The 23,785-nt window shown below is 47.4% G+C and overlaps 1 protein-coding gene across 11 annotated transcripts in view; it reads left to right on the top strand.

The window, feature by feature from the left end:
- LOC105469096 (solute carrier family 39 member 11) overlaps positions 1-23,785 on the top strand; it is a 565,539-nt gene that overhangs the window by 93,751 nt on the left and 448,003 nt on the right. For 2 of the 11 annotated variants that reach the window (XM_071083527.1, XM_071083522.1), the window contains exons 1-3: positions 7,963-8,053; positions 11,872-11,990; positions 16,457-16,495. In XM_071083527.1, the coding sequence (XP_070939628.1) occupies positions 11,883-11,990; positions 16,457-16,495 (147 nt within the window). In that variant the 5' untranslated portion in view covers positions 7,963-8,053; positions 11,872-11,882. Of the gene's footprint in view, positions 1-7,962; positions 8,054-8,318; positions 8,360-8,990; positions 9,010-10,902; positions 10,922-11,871; positions 11,991-16,456; positions 16,496-23,785 lie in introns of those variants that run through there. The other 9 variants (XM_071083520.1, XM_071083519.1, XM_071083524.1 and 6 more) reach the window with 7 other exon arrangements.

The following is a 23,785-nucleotide window of genomic DNA, read 5'->3' as shown; positions in this document are numbered from 1 at the left end:
CCACCACGCCCGGCTAATTTTTGTATTTTTAGTAGAGATGGGGTTTCACCATGTTGGTGAGGCTGATCTCGAACTCCTGATCTCAAGGGATCCGCCCACTTTTGCCTCCGAAAGTGCTGGGATTACAGGTGTGAGCCACCATGCCCAGTCTGCATTTTTTGTCTTTAAAACATCACTTTGGCTGCTGTGAAGAGCGGGGACTGTTTGGAGGGTATGGGGCCGGGGGGTGGGGGGCGGAATCAGGAACATCCCTCAGGTGGTCAGGGCAGGATGATGAAGCAGAGTTGTTTGAGCACAGGTGGCAGCAGTGGAGGTGGAGGGAAGGGGATGAATTCTGGATAGATGGGTGGAGGGTAATTTTAAAAATCCCCTGAATAAACAACAATAGGAAATCCCTTACATTTCTAGAGCATGTCTGTAAACTGCCTATTATTGTCACTGTTAGGATCCCATCTGCAGATCTGAGAGCCAGTTCCCGCTGGGTTTATTATCTACACTCTGCGGAAGGAAGGAACAGGCTGCCCCAGGCTCAGAGGCTCCGTCCTCACGCTGTGTTCTGTGATCGGCCTCCAGCACAGGGGAAGAAATGGCAGGCAAGCGAGGGCGGACGAAGCAGAGCCGCATCTGTTGAGTTGGCTGCCCTGTACCCGGCTCCAGCAAAGTGCACGACACAGGATAGGTGCTGAGGAAAGGTCTGCTGAGTCCACGAAGAATGAATAAGTGAAGGAGGAAGAGGGCTGATGGGTAATCATCGTTCAAGGAAGCCTGGACATGTGCTAGGCAGGGTGTTGGAGGCATCACTCCAGGTCACAGTAACCTGGAGAGAGCACTATGTTATTTATTCTCAGACTCAGGATGAGGAGAATGAAGCCGAGAGTATAACTGCCCAATGGGTTCACCTTGCCCACTGCCTAGACAGAGCCGATTTATGAAGACAGGGGAATTGCAATAGAGAAAGAGTAATTCATGCAGAGCAGGCTGTCCCCTGCTCTGTCCCACTGCCGTCTTCCAGGAGGAGGTGCCAGCATGGCAGTTAGCCAGATCAAACTACAGCGATTGCTCCGGTCTATCCACCATCTCGTTGTCCTGCAGTTCCTTTGCCGATAATCCGCATCAGTCAGGATCCCTTAATGCATGGGAAGCAGTCCTCGTTGCCTGCAAAGCACCCTGCCACTGCGGTTTTATTGTTACTCAAATCAGTCTCCCAGAGCGTTCGGGGATCAGAGGGTTTTTGTTTGTTTGTTTGTTTGTTTTTTGAGATGAAGTCTGGAGTGTAGTGGTGCGCTCTTGGCTCACTGTAACCTCCGCCTCCTGGGTTCAAGCGATTCTCCTGCCTCAGGCTCCGAGTAGCTGGGACTACAGGCACACGCCACCACCCCTGGCTAATTTTTGTATTTTTAGTAGAGATGGGTTTTTGCCATGTTGGCCAGTCTGGTCTTTAACTCCTGACCTCAGGTGATCTGCCCACCTCAGCCTCCCAAAGTGCTGGGATTACAGGTGCGAGCCACCGTGCCCAGCCACGATCAGAGTTTTTAAGGATAATTTGGTGAATGGGGAAGGCCATTGAGTTGAGAGTGCTGATTTGTTGGTTTGGAGATGAAATCATAGGGAGTTGAAGCTGTCCTCTTGTGTGGAGTCAGTTCCTAAGTAGGGGCCACAAGATCAGAGAAGCCAGTTTATTGATCTGGGTGGTGCCAGCTGATCCATTGGGTGCAGGGTCTGCAAAATATCTCAAGCACTGATCTCAGAAGCAGTTGAGGGAGGGTCAGAATCTTGTAGCCTCTAGCTGCATGACTCCTAAACCATAATTTCTTCTTTCTCTTTTTTTTTTTTTTTGAGGTGGAGTCTCACTCTGTTGTTCAGGCTGGAGTGCAGTGGTATGATCTCGGCTCACTGCAGTGTCCACTTCCTGGGTTCAAGCGATTCTCGTGTCTCAGCCTCCTGAGTAGCTGGGATTACAGGTGTGAGCCATCACATCTGGCTAATTTTTGTATTTTTAGTAGAAACAGGGTTTCACCGTGTAGGCCAGGTTGGTCTTGAACTCCTGACCTCAGGTTATCTGCCCGCCTTGGCTTCCCAAAGTGCTGGGATTACAGGTGTGAGTCACTCTGCCTAGTCATAATTTCTTTTTTTTTTTTGAGATGGAGTCTGGCTCTGTCACCCAGGCTGGAGTGCAGTGGCGCGATCTCGGCTCACTGCAAGCTCCGCCTCCCGGGTTTACGCCATTCTCCTGCCTCAGCCTCCCGAGTAGCTGGGACTACAGGCGCCCACAACCGCTCCCGGCTAGTTTTTTGTATTTTTTAGTAGAGACGGGGTTTCACCGTGTTAGCCAGGATGGTCTCGATCTCCTGACCTCGTGATCCGCCCGTCTCGGCCTCCCAAAGTGCTGGGATTACAGGCTTGAGCCACCGCGCCCGGCCATAATTTCTAATCTTGTGACTAATTTGTTAGTCCTACGAAGGCGGTCTAATCCCCAGGCAAGAAAGAGGTTTGTTTTGGGAAAGGGTTGTTATCATCTTTGTTTTAAACTATAAACTATAAATTCCTCCTAAAGGTAGTTCAAACTATGTCTAGAATGAACAAGGACAGCTTGGAGGTTAGAGCAAGATTGAGCTTGTTAGGTCAAATCTCTTTCACTGTTGCCATTACAGTTACATTTTTTCTTTTTCTTTTCTTTTTTTTTTTTTTTTTGAGACAGAGTCTAGCTCTGTTCCCCAGGCTGGAGTGCAGTGGTGCAATCTTGGCTCTGAGGTTCACATGATTCTCCTGCCTCAGCCTCCCCAGTTGTTGGGACTACAGGTGTCTTCCACCACGCCTGGCTAATTTTTGTATTTTTAGTAGAGATGGGGTTTCGCCATGTTGGCCAGGCTGGTCTCAAACTCCTGACCTCAAGTGATCTGCCTGCCTTGGCCTCCCAAAGTGCTGGGATTACATGTGTAAGCCACCACCCCCGGCCTCTGTTACAGTTTTGCAATGGTGGTTTCAAGAGGGGTTGGGAAATGTGTCCCTGAGAACCCACATGCCAAGCTGGGCTTTTTCCTATGTGGTCAGATTGTGAAGCTAGCAATCAACTCAGAGAGAGAGAGAGAGAAAGAGAGAGAGAGAGAGAGAGAGAGAGAGAGAGAATGAGAGAGGATGAGATCCAGGGCTCATTGGGCTGGACAACTTTATGCCCATCTCCATTCTTTCTGCAAAGCTGCAGCCCATGATCCCCCTGCTTGCCCCCAACAGTCTTCCAGAAGGAGATGCCAGGAGGGCATTTAGCCAGATCAAACCACAGCGATTCCTCTGGAAAGGGCCGTCCACCATCTTGTTGCCTTGCGGTTCCTTTGTTGATGATTGGCATCAGTCTTAGGGCCCTTTGACACGTGGGAAGCAGCCTTCACTGCCTGCAAATCCCCCTGCCACTGCTTCTGGAGCCGCTATTCTGGTCTGTTCTTGCATATCCCATCCCTTTGTCCTGGGGGCGTCAGGCCACCTTAGGTCCCATGGGAGAGAATAGGAATGGACTGTGGGTGGGGTGGAGGTCAGAGTCAGTGTATTTAGCTTTCAGGAAACATTTTCTTTTTTTTCTTTTTTTGAGATGGAGTTTTGCTCTTGTCACCCAGGCTGGAATGCAGTGGCATGATCTTGGCTCACTGCAACCTCGCCTCCCGGGTTCAAGCGATTCTCCTGCCTCAGCATCCCGAGTAGCTGGGCTTACAGGTGCCCACCACCATGGCCAGCTAATTTTTGTAATTTTAGCAGAGATGGCGTTTTACCAGATTGAGCAGGCTGATCTCCAACTCCTGACCTCAGGTGATCCACCCGCCTCGGCCTCTCAAAGTTTTGGGATTACGGATGTGAGGCCCAGGAAACATTTTTTTCTGGCCAACACTCTGGCACTTTTGACTGTAAGGGAGTGTGTGAAAGGGGCAGTTTGCATGTTTCCGGAGTGGGCATGTGTGTGGGGGTTTATCGAGAAAGATGGGGAAATGGTAAGATTTGTTTCATGGGGGTTATCGCCCCTCCTGCTTATGGGCTTGGTGTGATTTAAAGAAAGTGAGATGCAGAAATGCTGATCAAAGTGGCTCTGGGTCTTATCCTGTGAGCCCCGAATGCCCCATGCAGGAAGGGCACCATCTCAGGAGTCAGCTGGGTTTGGTGTCCCACACTGCCCCATGGACCTCGCGTTACTCCACAGCTTTCCTGAGCCTCAATTTCCTTATCTGTAGAATGGGGACAATAATACCTTTCCCTCAGAATTGTGAGTTTTACATAAGAGGAGGAGGTAAAGATAAAGTGGCCCAGGTCAGGCATTCAACAACTGTTAGTAGGTTCCCCACTTTTCCTTCCCCACATCAAGTTTACCTATGCTTTGCATGCAAACGTCTTCTGAGGACATGCTATATAATATGAGGTGCTAGGCTGGCTGGGATGAGGGGAAGGAGCTCAGTAAGGAGCTTGATTCCAATCCTGGGTTTGTGTGCCGAATATAGCAGTGAAGTTAGATCCTACAATAGAAGATAGAAGAAGACAAGTGCCTTAGAATTCAGATGGAGTTCTGTGGGACCTTAGAGGATAGAGACTCGATTTGTAACCAGGGCTGGGACAGGTGGGAGATGAGGTCAGATGGGGTGCCGGAGGAGAATGCATTAAACGTGGGTCTTGCAGGATGGTGGGGCTTAGATTCGGGAGGCGAAGGGCAGTTCAGTAGAAATGGTATAGGGGAGATATGAGTGGTAGGGAGGGAAGGCTGTGTGGAGGACAGCGAGCTGTCCAGCCTGGCTTGGCCAGAGGGCACAGGGAGGAGAACCCTGGGAGACAGAAATGAGAACGTTTAGTTGGAATCATACCACGGGAAACCTCGAATTCCAGGCTGAAGCATTTGAACTTTATGCCAAAGGCACTGGGAAGCTACTGGAGCTTTTTGAGTAGGAGAGTGACGTGCTGTGCTTTAGGCAGGCTGATCTTGGCGGTGGTACATGGAACAGACTAGACAGGGTGGAGTGGAAGGAGGTGACTCCCATGACCTAGATGAGGGATGGGGAGGCTGAATCCTCACAGCAGTAGTGAGAAAGGAGAGAAAGGATTGGGCAGGAGAGGCACTTTGTGGATCGTTGTAAACATTTCTGTTTATTTTTCAGTGTAAAGAATTTAAGCAGCCTGGTGCAGCGTCTCACTCCTGTAATCCTAGCATTTGGGGAGGCTGAGGTGGGGGATTGCTTGAGCTCAGGAGTTCAAGACCAGCCTGGCCAATGTGGCAAAACCCCGTCTCTACTAAAAATACAAAATATTAGCTGGACGTGGTGGCATGCACCTGTAGTCCCAGCTACTTGAGAACTTGGGAGGCCGGCTGAGGCAGGAAAATCACTTGAACCTGGGAGGTGGGGGTGCAGTGAGCCGAGATTGCACTACTGCACTCCAGGCTGGGTGACAGAGCGAGACTCCATCTTAAAAAAAAAAAAAAAATTTAAGCATGCACAAAAGTAGAAACAGAAACATTTAATGAACCTCTATGTGCCTGTTCCCCGAGTTCAACAATGGTTACTTTTTTATGTTTATTTTTTAGTTTTTATTTTTTTGAGACGGAGTATCACTCTGTCGCCCAGGCTAGAGTGCAGTGGCCGAATCTCAGCTCACTGCAAGCTCTGCCTCCTGGGTTTATGCCATTCTCCTGCCTCAGCCTCCCAAGTAGCTGGGACTACAGGCGCCCGCCACCTCGCCCGGCTAGTTATTTTTTGTAGTTTTTAGTAGAGATGGGGTTTCATCGGGTTAGCCTGGATGGTCTCGATCTCCTGACCTCGTGATCCGCCCGTCTCGGCGGTCTTTCAATGGAGTGCAGTGGCACCATTACAGCTCACTGCAGCCTCAAACTCCTGGGCTCAAGCAATCCTCCCTGCTCAGCCTCCCTAATAGCTGGGACTACAGGCCCAGCTACCACCTGCCACTGTGCCCAGCTACTTTTTTTTTTTAACTTTTTGTAGCAACGAGGTCTTGCTTTGTTGCCCAGGCCGGTCTCGAACTCTTGGGCTCAAACAATCTGCCCACCTTGTCCTCCCAAAGTGCTGGGATTACAGGTGTGAGCCACCGCGCCCAGCCTAAGAATGGTTAATTCATGGCCAATTTTGTTTAATCTCTACTCCATCCACTTCTCTCTTCCATCATATTTTGAAGTGAATCTAAGATATCGTATCACTTTATGGCCATTGCAGCATGCAGGAAAGAGCTATGACATTTTGGAAGATGAGTCGATGGGCCATGCCATGTGGGTGTTGCGTCTCTGTGTGCCTGTCATACTCTGTTATGTGGAATTCCAATGGCTGATTTGACTCCTACGAGTTGGGGGTCTTTTAAGGGCAAAGACCACCCTTCAGTGGCCAGGCTGTCTTCTCTTCCCCACAGAGTGCATGGTATATGGTGCGACCATCAGTCTGAACAACCTAGTTCTGCTGGAAAAAAGAGGCCTGTTATTGGACCCTTTGGGCTATCACCATTGATTGATACCACAGGTAGTTTTTCTGCTCAGGTCATGCTCTGATAAAACACAGGACACTCAGCTGGGTTTGAATTTCAGATCAACAACAAATATGCCTGTAGCATAAGTATGTCCCAAACATTGCCCAGGGCATACTTATAGTAATAAATGACTTGTTATTTATCTGAAATTCAAATTTAATCAGGCATCTCTTTTTCATTTTTTTGAGATGGCGTCTCGCTCTGTCTCCCAGGCTGGAGTGCAGTGGCGTGATCTTGGCTCACTGCAAGCTCGGCCTCTTGGGTTCACGCCATTCTCCTGCCTCAGCTTCCCGAGTAGCTGGGACTACAGGTGCCCGCCACCACGCCTGGCTAATTTTTTGTATTTTTAGTAGAGACAGGGTTTCACCATGTTAACCAGGATGTTCTCGATCTCCTGACCTCGTGATCCACTCGCCTCGTCCTCCCAAAGTGCTAGGATTACAGGCGTGAGCCACTGTGCCCGGCCCAGGCATCTTGTATGTATGCATGTATGTATGTATATATGTATTTATTTTGTTTTGTTTTGTTTTGTTTTTGGCTAAATCTAGCCAATCCTATCCTCTGATCTTTTCACAGAAGTCCTGCGGATCAAAGCCTTTGACCTAGGGCAGTGCTTTTCAAAGGGTGGTCTCAGGACAGCAGCATCAGCAACTCCTAGCTCAAAACAAAATCTCAGGCCAGGCGCAGTGGCTCATGCCTATAACCCAGCACTTTGGGAGGTCCAGGCAAGTGGATCACTTGAGGTCAGGAGTTCGAGACCAGCCTGGGCAACGTGGTGAAACCCTGTCTCTACTAAAACAAAAAACAAAACAAAACAAAAAAAAATTAGTGGGGCTTGGCAGCATGCACCTGTGGTCCCAGCTATTCGGGAGGCTGAAGCAGGAGAATAGCTTGAACATAGGAGGCAGAGGCTGCAGTGACCCGAGACTGGGTCACTGCACTCCAGCCTGGGCAAAAGAGCAAGACTCCATCTCAAAAAAACAAAAGCAAAAACAAAAACATCCTAAAATGCCAGTCCCACCCAGAATGACGGAACCAGAGCCTTTGGGAGTGCTGGCATTCTGTATTTGACTCCCTCCAGTGATTCTTTTGAGGCTCATTGACTGGAGAATGATGCCGATGCCATCACGTTACCTGCCCCCAGCCTCCCCCGCCACACACACACAGCACATCCTGCTCTGCTGCGCTCCCAGTGGCATGCACCTGGCTGCCAAAGGTATAAAAGCGTAAGTAACATTAGGGGTGTTACAAAGGGCTCTTTCCTTGGGTGTTTGTAGCTTCCCCTAGGGCTGCAGTCCCTCGCAGACTGCTGGGCGCTTGGCCTCAGGACTCTGTTCTGCCCGCCCAGATCTGTTCCTGAGCCTGCAGACGGCTGTGAACCAGAGAATCTATTCTTCAGGCGGGAGTTGCCAGTTGCGGCCGAGGGGGCGGGGCCCGGAGGCGGGAGGGCCACGTGTGCGGGAGAGAAGCAGGAAGTGACTGCGGGAGTGGAGCCGGCGAGCGAGCGGCAGCGGGGGCTGATGGAAGTGCAGTGGGGGCTGGAGAGGGCACCCTAGTGAGTTGGCTTTTCTCTCCTTCGGTGCCTTTGGTTGGGCTTGAGGCCCGGGGTCCGGTGCCATTAGGACAAGTGTGTGGGACTTGGAAGGGCAGCCACCTGGAGCTTGGAAGGGGCTGCGTCTGGAGAGAGGAGGGGTTTGGAGGCTTTGGCAGGTGGCGGGGTGGGGTGGGAGAGTGGGGGGGGGGCGGGAAGGAAGTCTCCGGACCCCCGCTATGTCCCTCTCCAGGGTGATCTGGAAGGCAATGACATGCCTGCCTTTTACAGTCCTCACCCAAGATCCTCTTCGTTCATCGCTTCCTAGGGGTGTGTGGCGGGACCCGGGATTCCTGGGAGCAGAGGCAGCTACAATTCCAGCTGCTCCCAGGCCCCTCCCACTTGCTCTGGCTGTTAGCTGGACCTCTTGAACTTGACTGGGAATCTGGTTAACTTGCAGCAGGTCTGGGTGGGGCGTGACTGTGTGCATTGCTAACCTATTCCCAGGTTGGGTGTTCCGCGGACCACGCTTTGAGTAGCGAGGCATTAGAGAACTTTTCCACAGTCCTCTCCGCCCAAACCTGAATCCTTCTGCTGGATTCCCCCTCGTGGAGTTAGGGCATGTGTGTGCAGCTCCACTAAGGCCCAGCAGCCCTAGTGCTGTTCCCACTTCTGCAACTTCACCAGCCTCTTGAACTGACTCTTGGAAGCGGAACAACAAGTTTAAAAGGTGGAGAAAGGAAATAAATAAAACAAACCTGTATCAATCAACCGGAAATTGCCCACGTGCTGCTGTGGCCGATGTGTACAAATGTACAGGCTGTTGGCATTTTAAAAGTTGGAACGGGCAGAGAATGATTCTCCCTGCCGCTAACGAATCAAGGTTGATGGAATTAATATCCCCATCGTGAGGAAGTCTGAGCCCCGTTGTGTAAGCTGTGCTGGAGATGCTGTGCCCTAAAGTCGTTACTGGTCTGCCGGTTAGAGAAGACTTTTTGTTCTCTTGGGACTCTGCCAGAAACTTCTTCTTCTCTTGAGACTCTGCAGAAAACTTTTCTGTTCTTTTGGGACTCTGCTTTGGTCTTGTCAATCCCACACGGGGCAGGAGAACTCATTTTCTAAGCTCTTGGTATTGTAGAAGTTTTACCAGATTTATTTATTTATTTGTTTTTTATTTTTTTGAGACAGAGCCTTGCTCAGTCACCCGGCTGTAGTGCAGTGGCGCCATCTCGGCTCACCGCAACCTCTGCCTCCTGGGTTGAAGCAATTCTCCTGCCTCAGCCTCCTGAGTAGCTGGGACTACAGGCACCTGCCACCATGCCCGACTAATTTTTGTGTTTTTAGTAGAGATGGGGTTTCACCATGTCGGCCAGGCTGGTCTCAAACTCCTGACCTCAGGTGATCTGCCTGCCTTGGCCTCCCAAGGTGCTGGGATTACAGGTGTTAGCCACTGTGCCTGGCCAAGTTTTACCAGTTTTAATCTTTTGCTTTCCACAGTTTAATGTGCATAAGAATCCCCCATGGAATTCCACAAAATGCAGACCCTGATTCAGAAACTCTTGGGTGGGACCTGAGTTTCCGCGTTCCTAACTAGCTCCCAGCCCAGACCAGCGCTGCTGGTTCTCTGACCACCTTTGGAGTAGCAAGGATTTAAAACAGCTAATAGAGAAGACACTTCTCCGAGGGGCACTGGGCTTGCATTGCTCATGATCCGTGCTGCTCCTATTGGGATGGAAAGCATGGTGGACTTGGTCTCCCCTCTGTGTCCCTTTTTCTTACTCAGCAGGGTGCTCAGGTGTACATGGGGACAGGCTTAGACGAGTGTTTCCCTATCCCAGTAACCGCCAGGAACACCCATGAGCTCCCTCTGTTCTGTTCACCAGCCCGCAAGATCCACGTTGACTTTGGCCTGTTGGCAAATGTAAATTGTTTGCTCTCTTCTGTAGCTGTCAAGAGGCACATTCAAATACAGGAGAGAAAGGTGTTTTTGTTATGCCCTGTCTTGGATGATAAGTACTGAGAGGATGATCACTTTGTGCTGTTCTTTGTAAATGCTGTTTGAAATTTTATCCACAGCAACTCAGAATAGATGATTGGTGTAATGGTCCAGATGGCTTGGTTTAAAAACAAAGACTAACCCCTCTTTTTAGGGTGGCTGAGCAAGATGACGGATGTAAAGGGTAGCCTTTTAAAAAGGATTTTTTTTTTCTTTAATTAGCGTGCTCACAGTTTTCACAATTGGTGCAGTTCGTTTAGAGTATGGGAATTAGAGTCTGATTCTGTATCTGCTATTTATCTCAGGGTTTCTGGCACAGGGGCTGAGCCAGGGCTCACCTGGGCTCACCTGGACCCATAGCCCTTCCTAGGTTTGAGCCTGGGTGTGTTCCTGAGCCGCTTGGCATAAGGGCTCCATCCACACTCTGCCGTGGTTTCCTTCCAGGGTCAGTCGAGGCAGCGTCTTCAGCTCTTGATCTGCAGGTTCAGGGCTGCTGGCTCCTCACAGAGCACTGGGGACTGGCAGGGCTGAGCCCACTGTGGTCGTGTCCAGCCAGCCCTCTGGGTGCTGGCCGACCATCAGGGAGATGAATGAGGCTTTGAGATGAGGCCCTGAGCCCAGCGTTTGTGTACCGGAACACAGGGCTTTTCAACAAATAGGTTTCTCTGCCTTGTAACTTTCCACAGGGAGAGATCTGATTGTCATCTCAGATCCAGAATTTTAAGTATGTTGAAGTCTGGAGGAGGTTCTCTGGACTGAAATGAGAGGGAATGGTACTTCCCTTCCTTCCTTGGTGGGCGGTGGTGTAACCAGCTTTAGCAGCAGGGTGCTGAGTTGACCAGGGGACATTCCATTCCTGGGTCCGTTTGCTTGTCCTTGCTGACTGTCCTGTGCAGGTAAGCTGGCCCTTTTCCATCCAGCACATATTTTTCAGGGGTTACAAAGCCCTATTTTGCAGGGTGGCCAAATATGTAAAAGCACCATCCCCGTCCTCAAGCAACTAAGGCTGTAAAAGATGGAGGCAAAGCCACGCTGAGAAAGGACCAAAGCTGCATGCTGGGACAGGGCTGGGGAAGGCCAGAAAAGCCTTCGTTGTGAAGTTGGGCATTAGGTGGGCTGCAGAGGATGCTCCGGGTTCAGATGGCTGGAAATGTGCAAGGAAGGTATTCCAGGAGGGAACTGAATGAACAGGCACTCGGAGGCAGGATTGTCTGGGGCTTGTGGAAGGTGCCGTAAATAATCCAGTTGAGCTGGAGTTTGGTGCTCATGCAGGCATGATGGAGAATGGGATTGGAGAGTTGGGGGTGGGGAGAATCAAAGGTTGGTTGGTGGAGTTTACCCTTTGGCTGGGCAGGTGCACCATTGCAGGTATGACGGGGATTTAGATTGGAAGTGTGTTGACATCACCTGCACTAGTCACCTGTCTTTGGAGGAGGCTGGGCGCAGATGGTGGGCAAGAGATGGTAGAAGAGGCAGATTGTGTGGGGGAGGCTGCATCAGACCCTCCTATGCCCCCTTCCCCTGGAACAAACCACATTCTTTGTGCTTCTTTTTGAAACTACCTCTCAATGTTGCAGCCTTTTTATGGGTTCCCCTGGCATCTCCCCAGCGTCTCCCCATGCCTTCTTTCAGATTAAGACGATTTCCAATTCCTGAGGTACCTGGATAGAGAAGCCTGACCTGTGTGCCGGGTGGCTGAGGGACACTGGGATGGTGTGGTGGAAGGGTGCATACTGTCAAGCCGGAGGGAGGCCAGCTCCCGCACAGGGGGTTAGGACGTGTCAGAATGTGCGCCTGTCACTGAAAGGGACCACCGGCGGCTGACGCTCTTGCTCCTCTTGCACAGCTGTATCCAGCATGCTCCAAGGCCACAGCTCTGTGTTCCAGGCCTTGCTGGGGACATTCTTCACCTGGGGGATGACGGCAGCTGGGGCAGCTCTCGTGTTCGTATTCTCTAGTGGACAGGTGAGTTGCCTTGCTTCGGTTCTGAATGTTGGTGGGGAGCCCCTTGGTAAAGGGGCACCATCCCAGCAGGTTTGTAGACTTTTTCAGTGCCCCTGGCCACACTCCCAGGCATTGTGTGCTGGGGTTTGTTCGCTGTCTTCTTATTTTCTCGCCTTCTCCCTGCCAGGCCGGGAGAACAGATGGCTGTTTGCTGTAGACGCCTTCATGTACCATCATCTCCCCTCCTGACCCTTGACAGCCTGAGTTGAAGGGAATGGGAAGTGAGAAAAGCCCCGTTACTGAGGCTTCGTTAGTCCGCTGCCTCATTTCTACCTGCCATGTGATTTCTTCTTTTTCTTTTTCTTTTTTTTGAGACAGAATCTTGCTCTGTTGCCCAGCCTGGAGTGCAGTGGCAGGATCTCAGCTCTCTGCAACCTCTGCCTCCCAGGTTTAAATGATTCTCCTGCCTCAGCCTCCCGCGTAGCTGGGATTACAGGCATGCGCCACCATGCCCGGCTAATTTTTGTGTTTTTAGTAGAGGTGGGATTTCACCACTGGTCTCAAACTCCTGACCTCAGATGATCCGCCCACCTCGGCCTCCCAAAGTGCTGGGATTACAGGCGTGAGCCACAGCGCCTGGCCTGCCATGTAATTTCTTGTAGGCCTGGAGCAAGTGGTACTATGCATGACCAAAGAAGAGCATTAGATTTCAGGTGTAACTGTCCTCCCCTGTGACCTTGAGTTGGGTGGGATTGTTGGAAAGACCTTGGAAGAAGAAGGGGCATCTGTTCCCTTTCTCTTTTAACCCATGTCCAGGTTGTTTCATTTCCTCTTGGGATGAATATAGCCGCTCCCCCCACCATCCAGGCCCCCTGCAGACCCTTACCCCTCTCCCCTACATCTTCCGTGTATCCCACTCACAAGCCCCAGTGCCCTCACTCACTGTCATGCCCCCACAACCTATGCATGCCTATATCCCCCACATCTCTCCCTCCTCCCACATCCCCATCCTTACACCCCTTCTACACACTCTACCTTTAGTCCCACACACCCATACTTGCACACATATCCATATACCCTCCCCACACCTCTGCACAACCCACACTCACCTCATATGCCTGAAATTGCATTCTCTTCCCCAGCCCAGATCACCCTCAGTCCGGTAGCCCTGGAGCCATCCATGGGTATCTTGATGAATGCACAATGCCTGCATCGTTCACCTGGGTAGCCTGAAACATTGTAGGAATGGCAAATGAATAAGTGACTTAAGATCTAATTCAACATGTTGTGAGGGAGATTTGGAAATGAACACACCTTCAGGAAGTTCGCAAGTCAGGCGCTCTTGTGTTAGAGACCAGTACAGCAGGCCTTGATTTGGACAATAAAATCCCCACCTCCCTTGCCGCACCGCATCGGCCCCGGGAGCTGATGGGTTGGAGATTGGAAATCAGAAAACACACAATCCAAAAACACAGGTTATCTAGAACCTAGGTATATAAGATGCCAAGATGAGTCAAATGCATAGAGACACATTGTAGAATGGTGATTACCAGGGGCTGCAGGGGAGGGCAGAAATAAGTTATTATTGAATGAGTACAGAGTTTCAGGGTTATTTTATTTTATTTTTATTTTATTTTTTTTTTGAGACGGAGTCTCGCTCTGTCGCCCAGGCTGGAGTGCAGTGGCGCCATCTTGGCTCACTGCAAGCTCTGCCTCCCGGGTTCACGCCATTCTCCTGCCTCAGCCTCCTGTGTAGCTGGGACTACAGGCGCCCGCCACCGCGCCCGGCTAATTTTTTTATTTTTTAGTAGAGACAGGGTTTCACTGTGTTAGCCAGGATGGTCTCGATCTCCTGACCTGGTGATCTGCCTGCCTCGGCCTCCCAAAGTGCTGGGATTACAGGCGTGAGCCACCGCGCCCGGCCTATTTTATTTTTTGACAGAGTCTTGCTCTGCCTCCCAATCTGGAGTACAGTGGCGTGATTTTGGTTCACTTGGTCTCTGCCTTCCGGGTTCAAGTGATTTTCCTGCCTCAGCCTCCTGAGTAGCTGGGATTACAGGCGTGTACCACCATGCCCTGCTAATTTTTTTTGTAGTTTTAGTAAAGACGGGGTTTCACTGGTAACCCTATCTGTCCAGGCTGTTGTTTTTTTTTTTTTTTTGAGTCATAGTCTTGCCCTATTGCCCTGGCTGGAGTTCAGTGGCATGATCTCAGCTCACTGCAGCCTCCGCCTCCTGGGTTCAAGTGAGCCTCCCACCTCAGCCTCCCAAGTAGCTGTGCCTACAGGTGTGTGGCACCATGCCCAGCTAACTTTTGTATTTTTAGTAGAGACGGGGTTTCAGTTTTGTAAGGTGAAAAGTTCTGTAGACCACACGGCTTCTTTCACTTCAAAGAATGTCCTTAGAGCTCATCCATGTTATAGCATGTGCCAGAATTTCTTTCGTTTTTAAGGCTGAAGACTATTCCATTGTATGTACATACCATATTTTGTCTATCCATTCATCTATGGCTAGATAGCAAAAAAAAAACCTTTATTGAAATATGATGCATTTGGAAAAATGCACATTTTATTAGGCTGGTACATTTATTAGGTTTGCACCAACCTAATAGAAGTGTGCAGTTTGATGACTTTCCACAAATGCTCGTGAAACTAGAGCCCAGATTAAGAAACAAAACAGTACCAGCTCCTCACCTCACAGCCCCTTCCAATCAGGAGCCTTCAGTCTCCTTTCCGATCCTACCATCCCCAACCTCTACTCCAAGGATCATCGCCTTTCTGATCTCTGGCAGCACGGATATTTTCCCTGTTTCTTTCTTTTTTTTTTTTTTTTTGAGACAGAGTCTCGCTCTGTCGCCCAGGCTGGAGTGTAGTGGCCGGATCTCAGCTCACTGCAAGCTCCGCCTCCCGGGTTCATGCCATTCTCCTGCCTCAGCCTCCCGAGTAGCTGGGACTACAGGCGCCCGCCACCTCGCCCGGCTAGTTTTTTTGTATTTTTTAGTAGAGACGGGGTTTCACCGTGTTAGCCAGGATGGTCTCGATCTCCTGACCTCGTGATCCACCCGTCTCGGCCTCCCAAAGTGCTGGGATTACAGGCTTGAGCCACCGCGCCCGGCCTATTTTCCCTGTTTCTGTACTTTATTTAGATGGAGTAATCATATAGTATGTACTGCATCTGGCTGATTTTACCCTACTTGTTTTCCAGTTTCTTTAATGTCCCTGTGTTTGTAAGATATATGTATATATATAACTGTAGTATGTGTGTGTGTTCCCATTGCCATATGGTACCTGTTGTATGAATATATCCTAATTAACATATCCATCCTACTGTTGGTGAGAATTTGGGTAGTTTCTAGTTTTGGGGTCTTACAAATAGCACTGCCGAACATTTTTCTTCATGGGTTTGTTGAATACAAGTGCATTCCTGTTACGGAATTACTCAGGAGTGGCATGCATAGTGTTCACCTCTCATTCGTGCTGCCAAATAGTTTGCCAAAATGGTGGTACCCGTTTGCACCCCATTGTGTGACGGTTTTTTTTTTTTTTTTTTGAGATGGAGTTTTGCTCTTGTTGCCTAGGCTAGAGTGCAGTGGCATGATCTTGGCTCACTGAAACATCTGCCTCCCGAGTTCAAGCGATTCTCCTGCCTCAGCCTCCCAAGTAGCTGGGATTACGGGCACGCATTACCATGCCTAATTTTTGTATTTTTAATAGAGATGGAGTTTCACCATGTTGGCCACACTGGTCTCAGACTCCTGACCTCAGGTGATCTGTCTGCTTTGGCCTCGCAAAGTGCTGGGATTATAGGCACGAACCCTTGCGCCTAGCCTAATATTTGTAGTTTTAGTAGAGACAGGGTTTCATGATGTTGGTCAGGCTGGTCTTGAACTCCTGACCTCAGGTGATCTGCCTGCCTCGGCCTCGCAAAGTGCTGGGATTATAGGCGTGAACCCCTGCGCTCAGCCTAAGTTTTTGTATTTTTAGTAGAGACGGGGTTTCATCATGTTGGTCAGGCTGGTCTTGAACTCCTGACCTCAGGTGATCTGCCTGCCTCAGCCTCCCAAAGTGCTGGGATTACAGGCGTGAACACTGTGCCCGGCCTGTGTGAGGGTTTTGATTGTTTCACCTGCTCCTCTGCTCGTCACCAACCCTTGTATGACGACTACTTACTAAAGGTTTATACTGGCTACTTACTAAAGGTTTACAAACATAATTCACAGGGAAAGCTGAGTAAGAGACAACACAAGGGCCAAGGCAAGCCAAGCACCACTTGAAAGAACACTTCTGATTGGCTATGGGGTGGATGGAAAGTTAACCAAAAGCTTTCCCCCTGGTTCTTGGCCCATTGTATAAACTCAGGAGCTCACGAGCTCAGGAGTGGGCCAGTCTTTATTTGTGTGGCTCTTTTGGGCCTCATGGTTTCTTCTTGTCCCAGGAAACATCATCTTATTGACTCTTGGAAACTGAAACATCTTGTTTTGATTTTCAGAGGCGGATCTTAGATGGAAGTCTTGGCTTTGCTGCAGGGGTAAGTAGCATGTAGTAGGAGAAATGGAAATTGAGGCATACTGATTCTGACATTTGTCTGCCAAGGGTTGTCTTCAGTCCCTCCCCTTGCGACCTAGATGCATCTCTGTGTTCCTCAGGCACTAACGCCTCCCTCTAATCACCTGCCATATTTATCTCCCAGCTTATCAAATGCCCGTTTCTCTTTAGACAGCAAATGAGGTTTATTTGACAGCTGCCTCAGGACTAGGAAAACAAGATCATATTTGGTAAGGGCCTAGCACAGGCCTAGACTAATACATAGTTGGCTCTAACTAAATATACGTTTTTCCTCCCCTTCTCCCTTAAAGGATCTTTTTTATAGGCTTTTTTTTTTTTTTTTTTTTTTTTGAGACAGTTTTACCCTGTCACCCAGGCTATAGTACAGTGGCACAATCATGGTTCACTGCAGCTTCAACCTCTCTGGGCTCAGGTGATCCTCCCAACTCAGCCTCCTGAGTAGCTGGGACCGCAGGCATGTGCCACCATGCCTGGCTGAGTTTTTGAGTTTTTGCAGAGATAGGGTTTCACCACGTTGCCCAGGCTGGTCTTGAACTCCTGGGCTCAAGTGATCCACCTGCCTAGGGCTCCAAAAGTGTTGGGATTACAGGTTTGAGTTATGGAACCCAGGATATTATAGACATTGTTAAATATGTAAAAATTGTGGATAGAAGCCTGTGATGAATCCCTGATACCCATCTTCCAACTGCGATCATTATTGACATTTTGCTAATCTCAATTCACCTGTCCTCCCCCAACCTTCTTGGGAGGTTAGAATATTTTGTAAAAGCAAATCCCAGACATCATGTAATTCCACCTGTAAATTCAACACACATGTCTAACTGAATGACTTTTTAAAAATAAACATAATCACATGGCCATTATACCTACCAAATTAATAATTCCTTTTTGTGATCTAACATCCAGTCCATATTCAGATTTTCTCCATCTTTCTAAAGGTGTCATCTAATATTGTTTTGTTATAATTGGGGTCCAAACAAGGTTTTTACATTGCATTTGTTTGTTTTATCTTTTAAGTCTCTTTAATTTTTTAACAGTTCGTTTTTTTTTTTTTTTTTTTTTTTTTTTCATGCTAGTAATTTGTTGGAGAAACTGGGTCATTTGTCTCTAGAATGTTGGCTGATTACTTCCTTGTGGTGCTGTCTAACTTGTTCCTCAGTCCCCTGTATTTCCTGTAAGCTGGGAGTTAGACCTGGAGTCTTGATTAGTTCAGATTCCATTTTTAAGGCATGAAGATGTCATAGTGCTGTGTATTGCAGATGTATCACCCATATCAAAAGGCATGTAATATGTGGGTTTCCCTTTTAGTTGATCAGGGCTTGGTTTCTTTCCTCAGTTTTTATAGCCCTGCGATCTGGAAAAACTAGCCTGGAGGTGGAGCCTGCCAGAGGCCATCTGAGTCAGTAGCTGTTAGACTGGAGCCATTGTTCTGTCAAAAACGCCATCCTTTCCGAGCCATACGCAGATGCACAGAGTGTGCTGAGAAAATTAGTTTCTAGGTCCTCAGCTTCCATGTGTTCTCTTCCCTATAACTGCTGTGCCTAAGAATGCCGGGGAAGCCAGCCCTCCTTTCCTTCCTTCCTTGGCACAGCTTCCCTTTTCCACCTTACACAAGAAAGATGCTCTTGCCTTATGACCTTGTCTCTGGGTGGCATGGTCTTCAGGCAGACATCGAGGTCCCCTTGGAATGGTGGTGCTGGCGTGGAGAAAGTGAAGGGCCCTATCTCTAATCACTGGGAACAAGTCCATTTTTTTTGTTTGTTTGTTTTTGAGGTGGCATCTCCCTCTGTTGTCCAGGCTGGAGTACAGTGGCTGGATCTGGGCTCACTGCAACCTCCGCCTCTCAAGTTCAAGCAATTCTTCTGCTGCAGGCTCCCAAGTAACTGGGATTACAGGTGTGCGCCACTGCGCCTGGCTAATTTTTTTTGTATTTTTAGTAGAGATGGGGTTTTGCCATGTTGGCCAGGCTGGTCTTGAACTCCTGACCTTAGGTGGTCTACCTGACTCAGCCTCCCAAAGTGCTGGGATTACAGGTGTGAGCCACCATGCCTGGCCCACAATTCCTTTAGCAGTTCTGATGCTGTCCTGTCATTTGAAGGTGGAGCTAATCAAATTGTCTGCAGAGAGGTCCTTGAAAGTAATTTTCCATGATGGACTACCCTGGGATTTTGGGCCTGAAACTTGAAAAGAGTACAAAGAACAGAATGCCAGTATTATAACACAATATCTCTTTTTTTCCCCATCCTCTCATTTATATGAACACATTTTCTCTTTGCTTATGTTATGAAAAAGAAAAAACAAAAAAGCAAAAAACCAAATAAAAATAAAAATAAAATTGATGAACTCTCTTATCCTAGTAATGACTACTTAATAACTATCCTCATATAGATGAATGAATTGAAAAAACAAGAATAAAGCCCCATTCACTAACATATACATTTCAAATAACATTTTGCTTTGTAATGTTTAATAATTATAAAATGGTTTATTATATATTTATTCTTATGAATCTGTTTCCTATCACTAATAGTTATCATTATTACATCCAGGAAATTGTTATTTAAGCATTTAGAGCCCTAGGCTCAGAGGAAAATTTAAAAAATTAAATTAAAATGTAAATATTTATTTATTTGTGCTTTTTTTTTTTAAATTTCAGTAGGTTTTGGGGGAAACAGGTGAAGTTTGGTTAAAAGGATAAGTTCTTTAGTGGTAATTTCTGAGATTTTTGTGCACCCAAGCAATGTACACTGTACCTAATAGGTAGTCTTTTATTGCTCACCCCCACCCTCTGACCCTTTCCACCAGTCCCCAAAGTCCGTTGTATCATTCTTATGCCTAGCTTAGCTCCTGCTTATGAGTGAAGACATGCGATGTTTGGTTTTCCATTCCTGAGTTACTTCATGTAGAATAATGGTCTCCAATTCCATCCAGATTGCTGCGAATACCATTATTTCATTCCTTTTTATGGCTGAGTAGTAGTCCATGATATATATATATAGATCGGGCCATGTATATAAGATACATATATACACACATATATATACACATACATACATATATATATATATATATATATATCACATTTTCTTTATCCACTCCTTGATTGGTGGGCCTTTGGGCTGGTTCCATATTTTTGCAGTTGTAAATTGTGTTGCTCTAAACATGTGTGTACAAGTATCTTTTTCGTATAATGACTTCTTTTCCTCTGAGTAGATACCTAGTAGTGGGATTGCTGGATCCAATGGTAGATCAATTTTTAGTTCTTTAAGGAACTTCCATACTGTTTTCCATAGTGGTTGTGTTAGTTTATATTCCCACTAGCTGTGTAAAAATGTTCCCTTTTCACCACATCCATGCCAACATCTATTATTTTTTGATTTTTTGATGATGGCCATTCTTGCAAGAGTCAGGTGGCGTTGCATTGTGGTTTTGATTTGCGTTTCCCTGATCATTAGTGATGTTGAGCGTTTTATCTTATGTTTGTTGGCTATTTGTATATTTTCATTTGAGAATTGTCCATTCATGTCCTTAGCCCACTTGTTGATGGAATTGTTTGTTTTTTTCTTGCTGATTTGTTTGAGTTCCTTGTAGATTCTGGGTATTGGTCCTTTGTCAGATGTATGGATTGCAGAGGTTTTCTCACACTCTGTGGGTTGCCTCTTTGCTGATTATTTCTTTTGCTGTGAAGAAGCTTTTTATTATTTATTTATTTTATTATTTTTTGAGATGGAGCCTCACTCTGTCACCCAGGCTGGAGGGTAGTGGCGCGATCTCAGCTCACTGCATTCTCTGTCACAAAGGTTCAAACGATTCTCCTGCATCAGCCTCCCAAGTAGCTGGGATTATAGATGCCCACCAACATGCCTGGCTAATTTTTGTATTTTCAGTAGAGATGGAGTTTCACCATGTTGGCCAGTCTGGTTTTGAACTGTGGACCTCAAATGATCTGCCTGCCTCAGCCTCCCAAGGTGCTGGGACGACAGGCGTGAGCCACTGTGCCTGGCCTACAGAAGCTTTTTAGTTTATAAGTCTTATCTATTTATCACTGTTTTTGTTGCATTTGCTTTTGGGTTCTTGGTCATGAAATCTTTGCCTAAGTCAATGCCTAGAAGGGTTTTTCCAACGTTATCTTCCAGAATTTTTATGGTTTCAAGTCTTACATTTAAGTCTTTGATCTATCTTAAGTTGATTTTTGTATAAGGTGAAAGATGAAGATCCAGTTTCATTCTTCTATATGTGGCTTTCCAATTATCCCAGCACCATTTGTTAAATAGGATGTCCTTTCTCCACTTTCTGTTTTTATTTGCTTTGTAGAAGATCAGTTGGCTGTAAGTATTTGCCTTTATTTCTGGGTTCTCTATTCTGTTCCATTGGTCTACATGCCTTTTTATAGCAGTACCATGCTGTTTTGGTGACTGTAGTCTTTTTTTTTTTTTTTTTTTTGAGACGGAGTGTCGCTCTGTCACCCAGGCTGGAGTGCAGTGGCCGGATCTCAGCTCACTGCAAGCTCCATCTCCCGGGTTCATGCCATTCTCCTGCCTCAGCCTCCCGAGTAGCTGGGACTACAGGCGCCCGCCACCTTGCCCGGCTAGTTTTTTGTATTTTTTAGTAGAGACGGGGTTTCACCGTGTTAGCCAGGATGGTCTCGATCTCCTGACCTCGTGATCCACCCGTCTCGGCCTCCCAAAGTGCTGGGATTACAGGCGTGAGCCACCGCGCCCGGCCAGACTGTAGTCTTAAAGTATAGTTTCAAGTTGGGTAGTGTGATGCCTCCAGATTTGTTCTGTTTGCTTAGTCTTGCTTTGGCAATGTGGGCTCTTTTTTGGGTTCCATATGAATTTCAGGATGATTTTTTCTAGTTCTGTGAAGAACGATGGTGGTATTTTGATGGGAATTGCATTGAATTTGTAGATTGCTTTTGGCAATGTGGTCATTTTTACAATATTGATTCTACCCATCCGTGTGCATGGGAGGTGTTTCCATGTGTTTGTGTCATTTATAACTTCTTTCGGCAGTCCTTGTAGAGGTCTGTCACCTCCTTGGTTAGGTATATTCCTAAGTAGTAGTAGTAGTATTTTGCAGCTATTGTAAAAGGGGTTGAGTTTTTGCTTTGATTCTCAGCTTTATTGCTGTTGGTGTAAAGCAGAGCTACTGATATGTATACATTAATTTTGTATCCTGAAACTTTGCTGAATTTATGTATCAGATCTAGAAGCTTTTTGGATGAGTCTTCAGGGTTTTCTAGGTATACGATTGTATCGTTGGCAAACAGTGATGTTTGACTTCCTCTTTACCGATTTGGATGCCCTTTCTTTCTTTCTCTTGTCTGATTGCTGTGGCTGGGACTTCTAGTACTACGTTGAATAGAAGTGGTGAAAGTGGGCATCCTTGTCTTGTTCCAGTTCTCAGGGGGAACGCTTTCAACTTTTCTCCTTTCAGTATAATGTTGGTTGTGGGTTTGTCCTGGATGACATTTATTACCTTAAGATATGTCCCTTCTTTGCTGATTTTACTGAGGGTTTTAATCTAAAATGTATGCAGATATTTATATGGCAGGGAAGTGTGATAAAGAAATCAATAATATGGCTGGGTGCGGTGGCTCATGCCTGTAATCCTAGCACTTTGGGAGGCCGAGGTGGGTGGATCACCTGAGGTCAGAAGTTTGAGACCAGTGTGACCAACATAGTGAAACCCCATCTCTACTAAAAATACAAAATTAGCTGGGCATGGTGGCGCATGCCTCTAATCCCAGCTACTTGGGAAGCTGAGGCAGGAGAATTGCTTGAACCGGGGAAGCGGAGGTTGCAGTGAGCCGAGACTGCACCCTTGCACTCCAGCCTGGGCAATAGAGAGACTCTATCTCAAAAAAAAAAAAAAAAAATCAATAATAGATTTTCTAGTATAAATATAAGTTGCTTTAGGATATATTCTGTGGTGAAATAGAATTGAAATACAAGTCAAGCAGAAAAAGCAATGATGTAAATTTTTTGGCTTTTGAAAAAGAGTTAGCTTATGGTACATTTGTGTGTGTGTGTGTGTGTGTGTGTGTGTGTGTGTGTGTGTAAAATGTAACATGAAAACAAAAGTGGCCGGGCGCGGTGGCTCAAGCCTGTAATCCCAGCACTTTGGGAGGCCGAGACGGGCGGATCACGAGGTCAGGAGATCGAGACCATCCTGGTTAACACGGTGAAACCCCGTCTCTACTAAAAAATACAAAAAACTAGCCGGCCGAGGTGGCGGACGCCTGTAGTCCCAGCTACTCGGGAGGTGGAGGCAGGAGAATGGCGTGAACCCGGGAGGCGGAGCTTGCAGTGAGCTGAGATCCGGCCACTGCACTCCAGCCTGGGTAAAAAAAAAAAAAAAAAAAGAAAAAAAAAAAAAGAAAACAAAAGTGCATCAAACAAAGAAGCATAGGCTTGTTTATGTATTCTGTTTTTAAGTGGATAATGATGGGAATAATTCCCATCATTGGGAATTATTTAGGTCTCTATTTAGGTCCTGCAGGATTCACTTAAAAGACTGATGAGATAGGCTGGGCTGGTGGCTCACACCTGTAATCCCATCACTTTGGGAGGCTGAGGCGAGTGGATCACCTGAGGTCAGGAGCTTAAGACCAGCCTGGCCAACATGGCAAATCCCTGTCTCTACTAAAAAAAGACAAAAAACAAAAATTAGCCAGGCATGGTGGTGGGCACCTGTAATCCCAGCTACTCGGGAGGCTGAAGCAGGAGAATCGCTTGAACCCGGGAGGTGGAGGTTGCCGTAAGCCGAGATCGCGCCATTGCACTGCAGCCTAGGCAACAGAGTGAGACTCCGTCTCAAAAAAAAAAAAGACTAATGAAACAGTTTTATTTAAACAAATCTATCTACCTACCTATCTACCTACCTCCCTACTTACCTAACTACCTATCTGCCTACCTGTCTGTCTGTCTGTCTATATCTGATCTATCTGCATATTTCTATGCCTAAGATGGTATCTTCTGCAACTACTTAAACTGGAGACAAAAACATTTTAAATGTCAACTTACAAATGAGTGATGGGGCACTTAGTTTTTCAGAACTCTTTTTTTTTTTTTCCCGAGATGGAGTCTTGCTTGCTCTGTTACCCAGGCTGGAGTGCAATGGCGTGGTCTCGGCTCACTGCAACCTCCGCTTCCTGGGTTGAAGTGATTCTACTGCTTCAGCCTTCCAAGTAGCTGGGATTACAGGTGCACGCCACCACACCCGGCTAATTTTTGTATTTTTAGTAGAG

This window comes from Macaca nemestrina, chromosome 17 (genome assembly GCF_043159975.1).
Source record: "Macaca nemestrina isolate mMacNem1 chromosome 17, mMacNem.hap1, whole genome shotgun sequence".
Taxonomy (NCBI): Eukaryota; Metazoa; Chordata; class Mammalia; order Primates; family Cercopithecidae; genus Macaca; species Macaca nemestrina.
The sequence above is the reverse complement of the archived record's forward strand: the minus strand, read 5'-3'. Positions and strand labels throughout refer to the sequence as shown.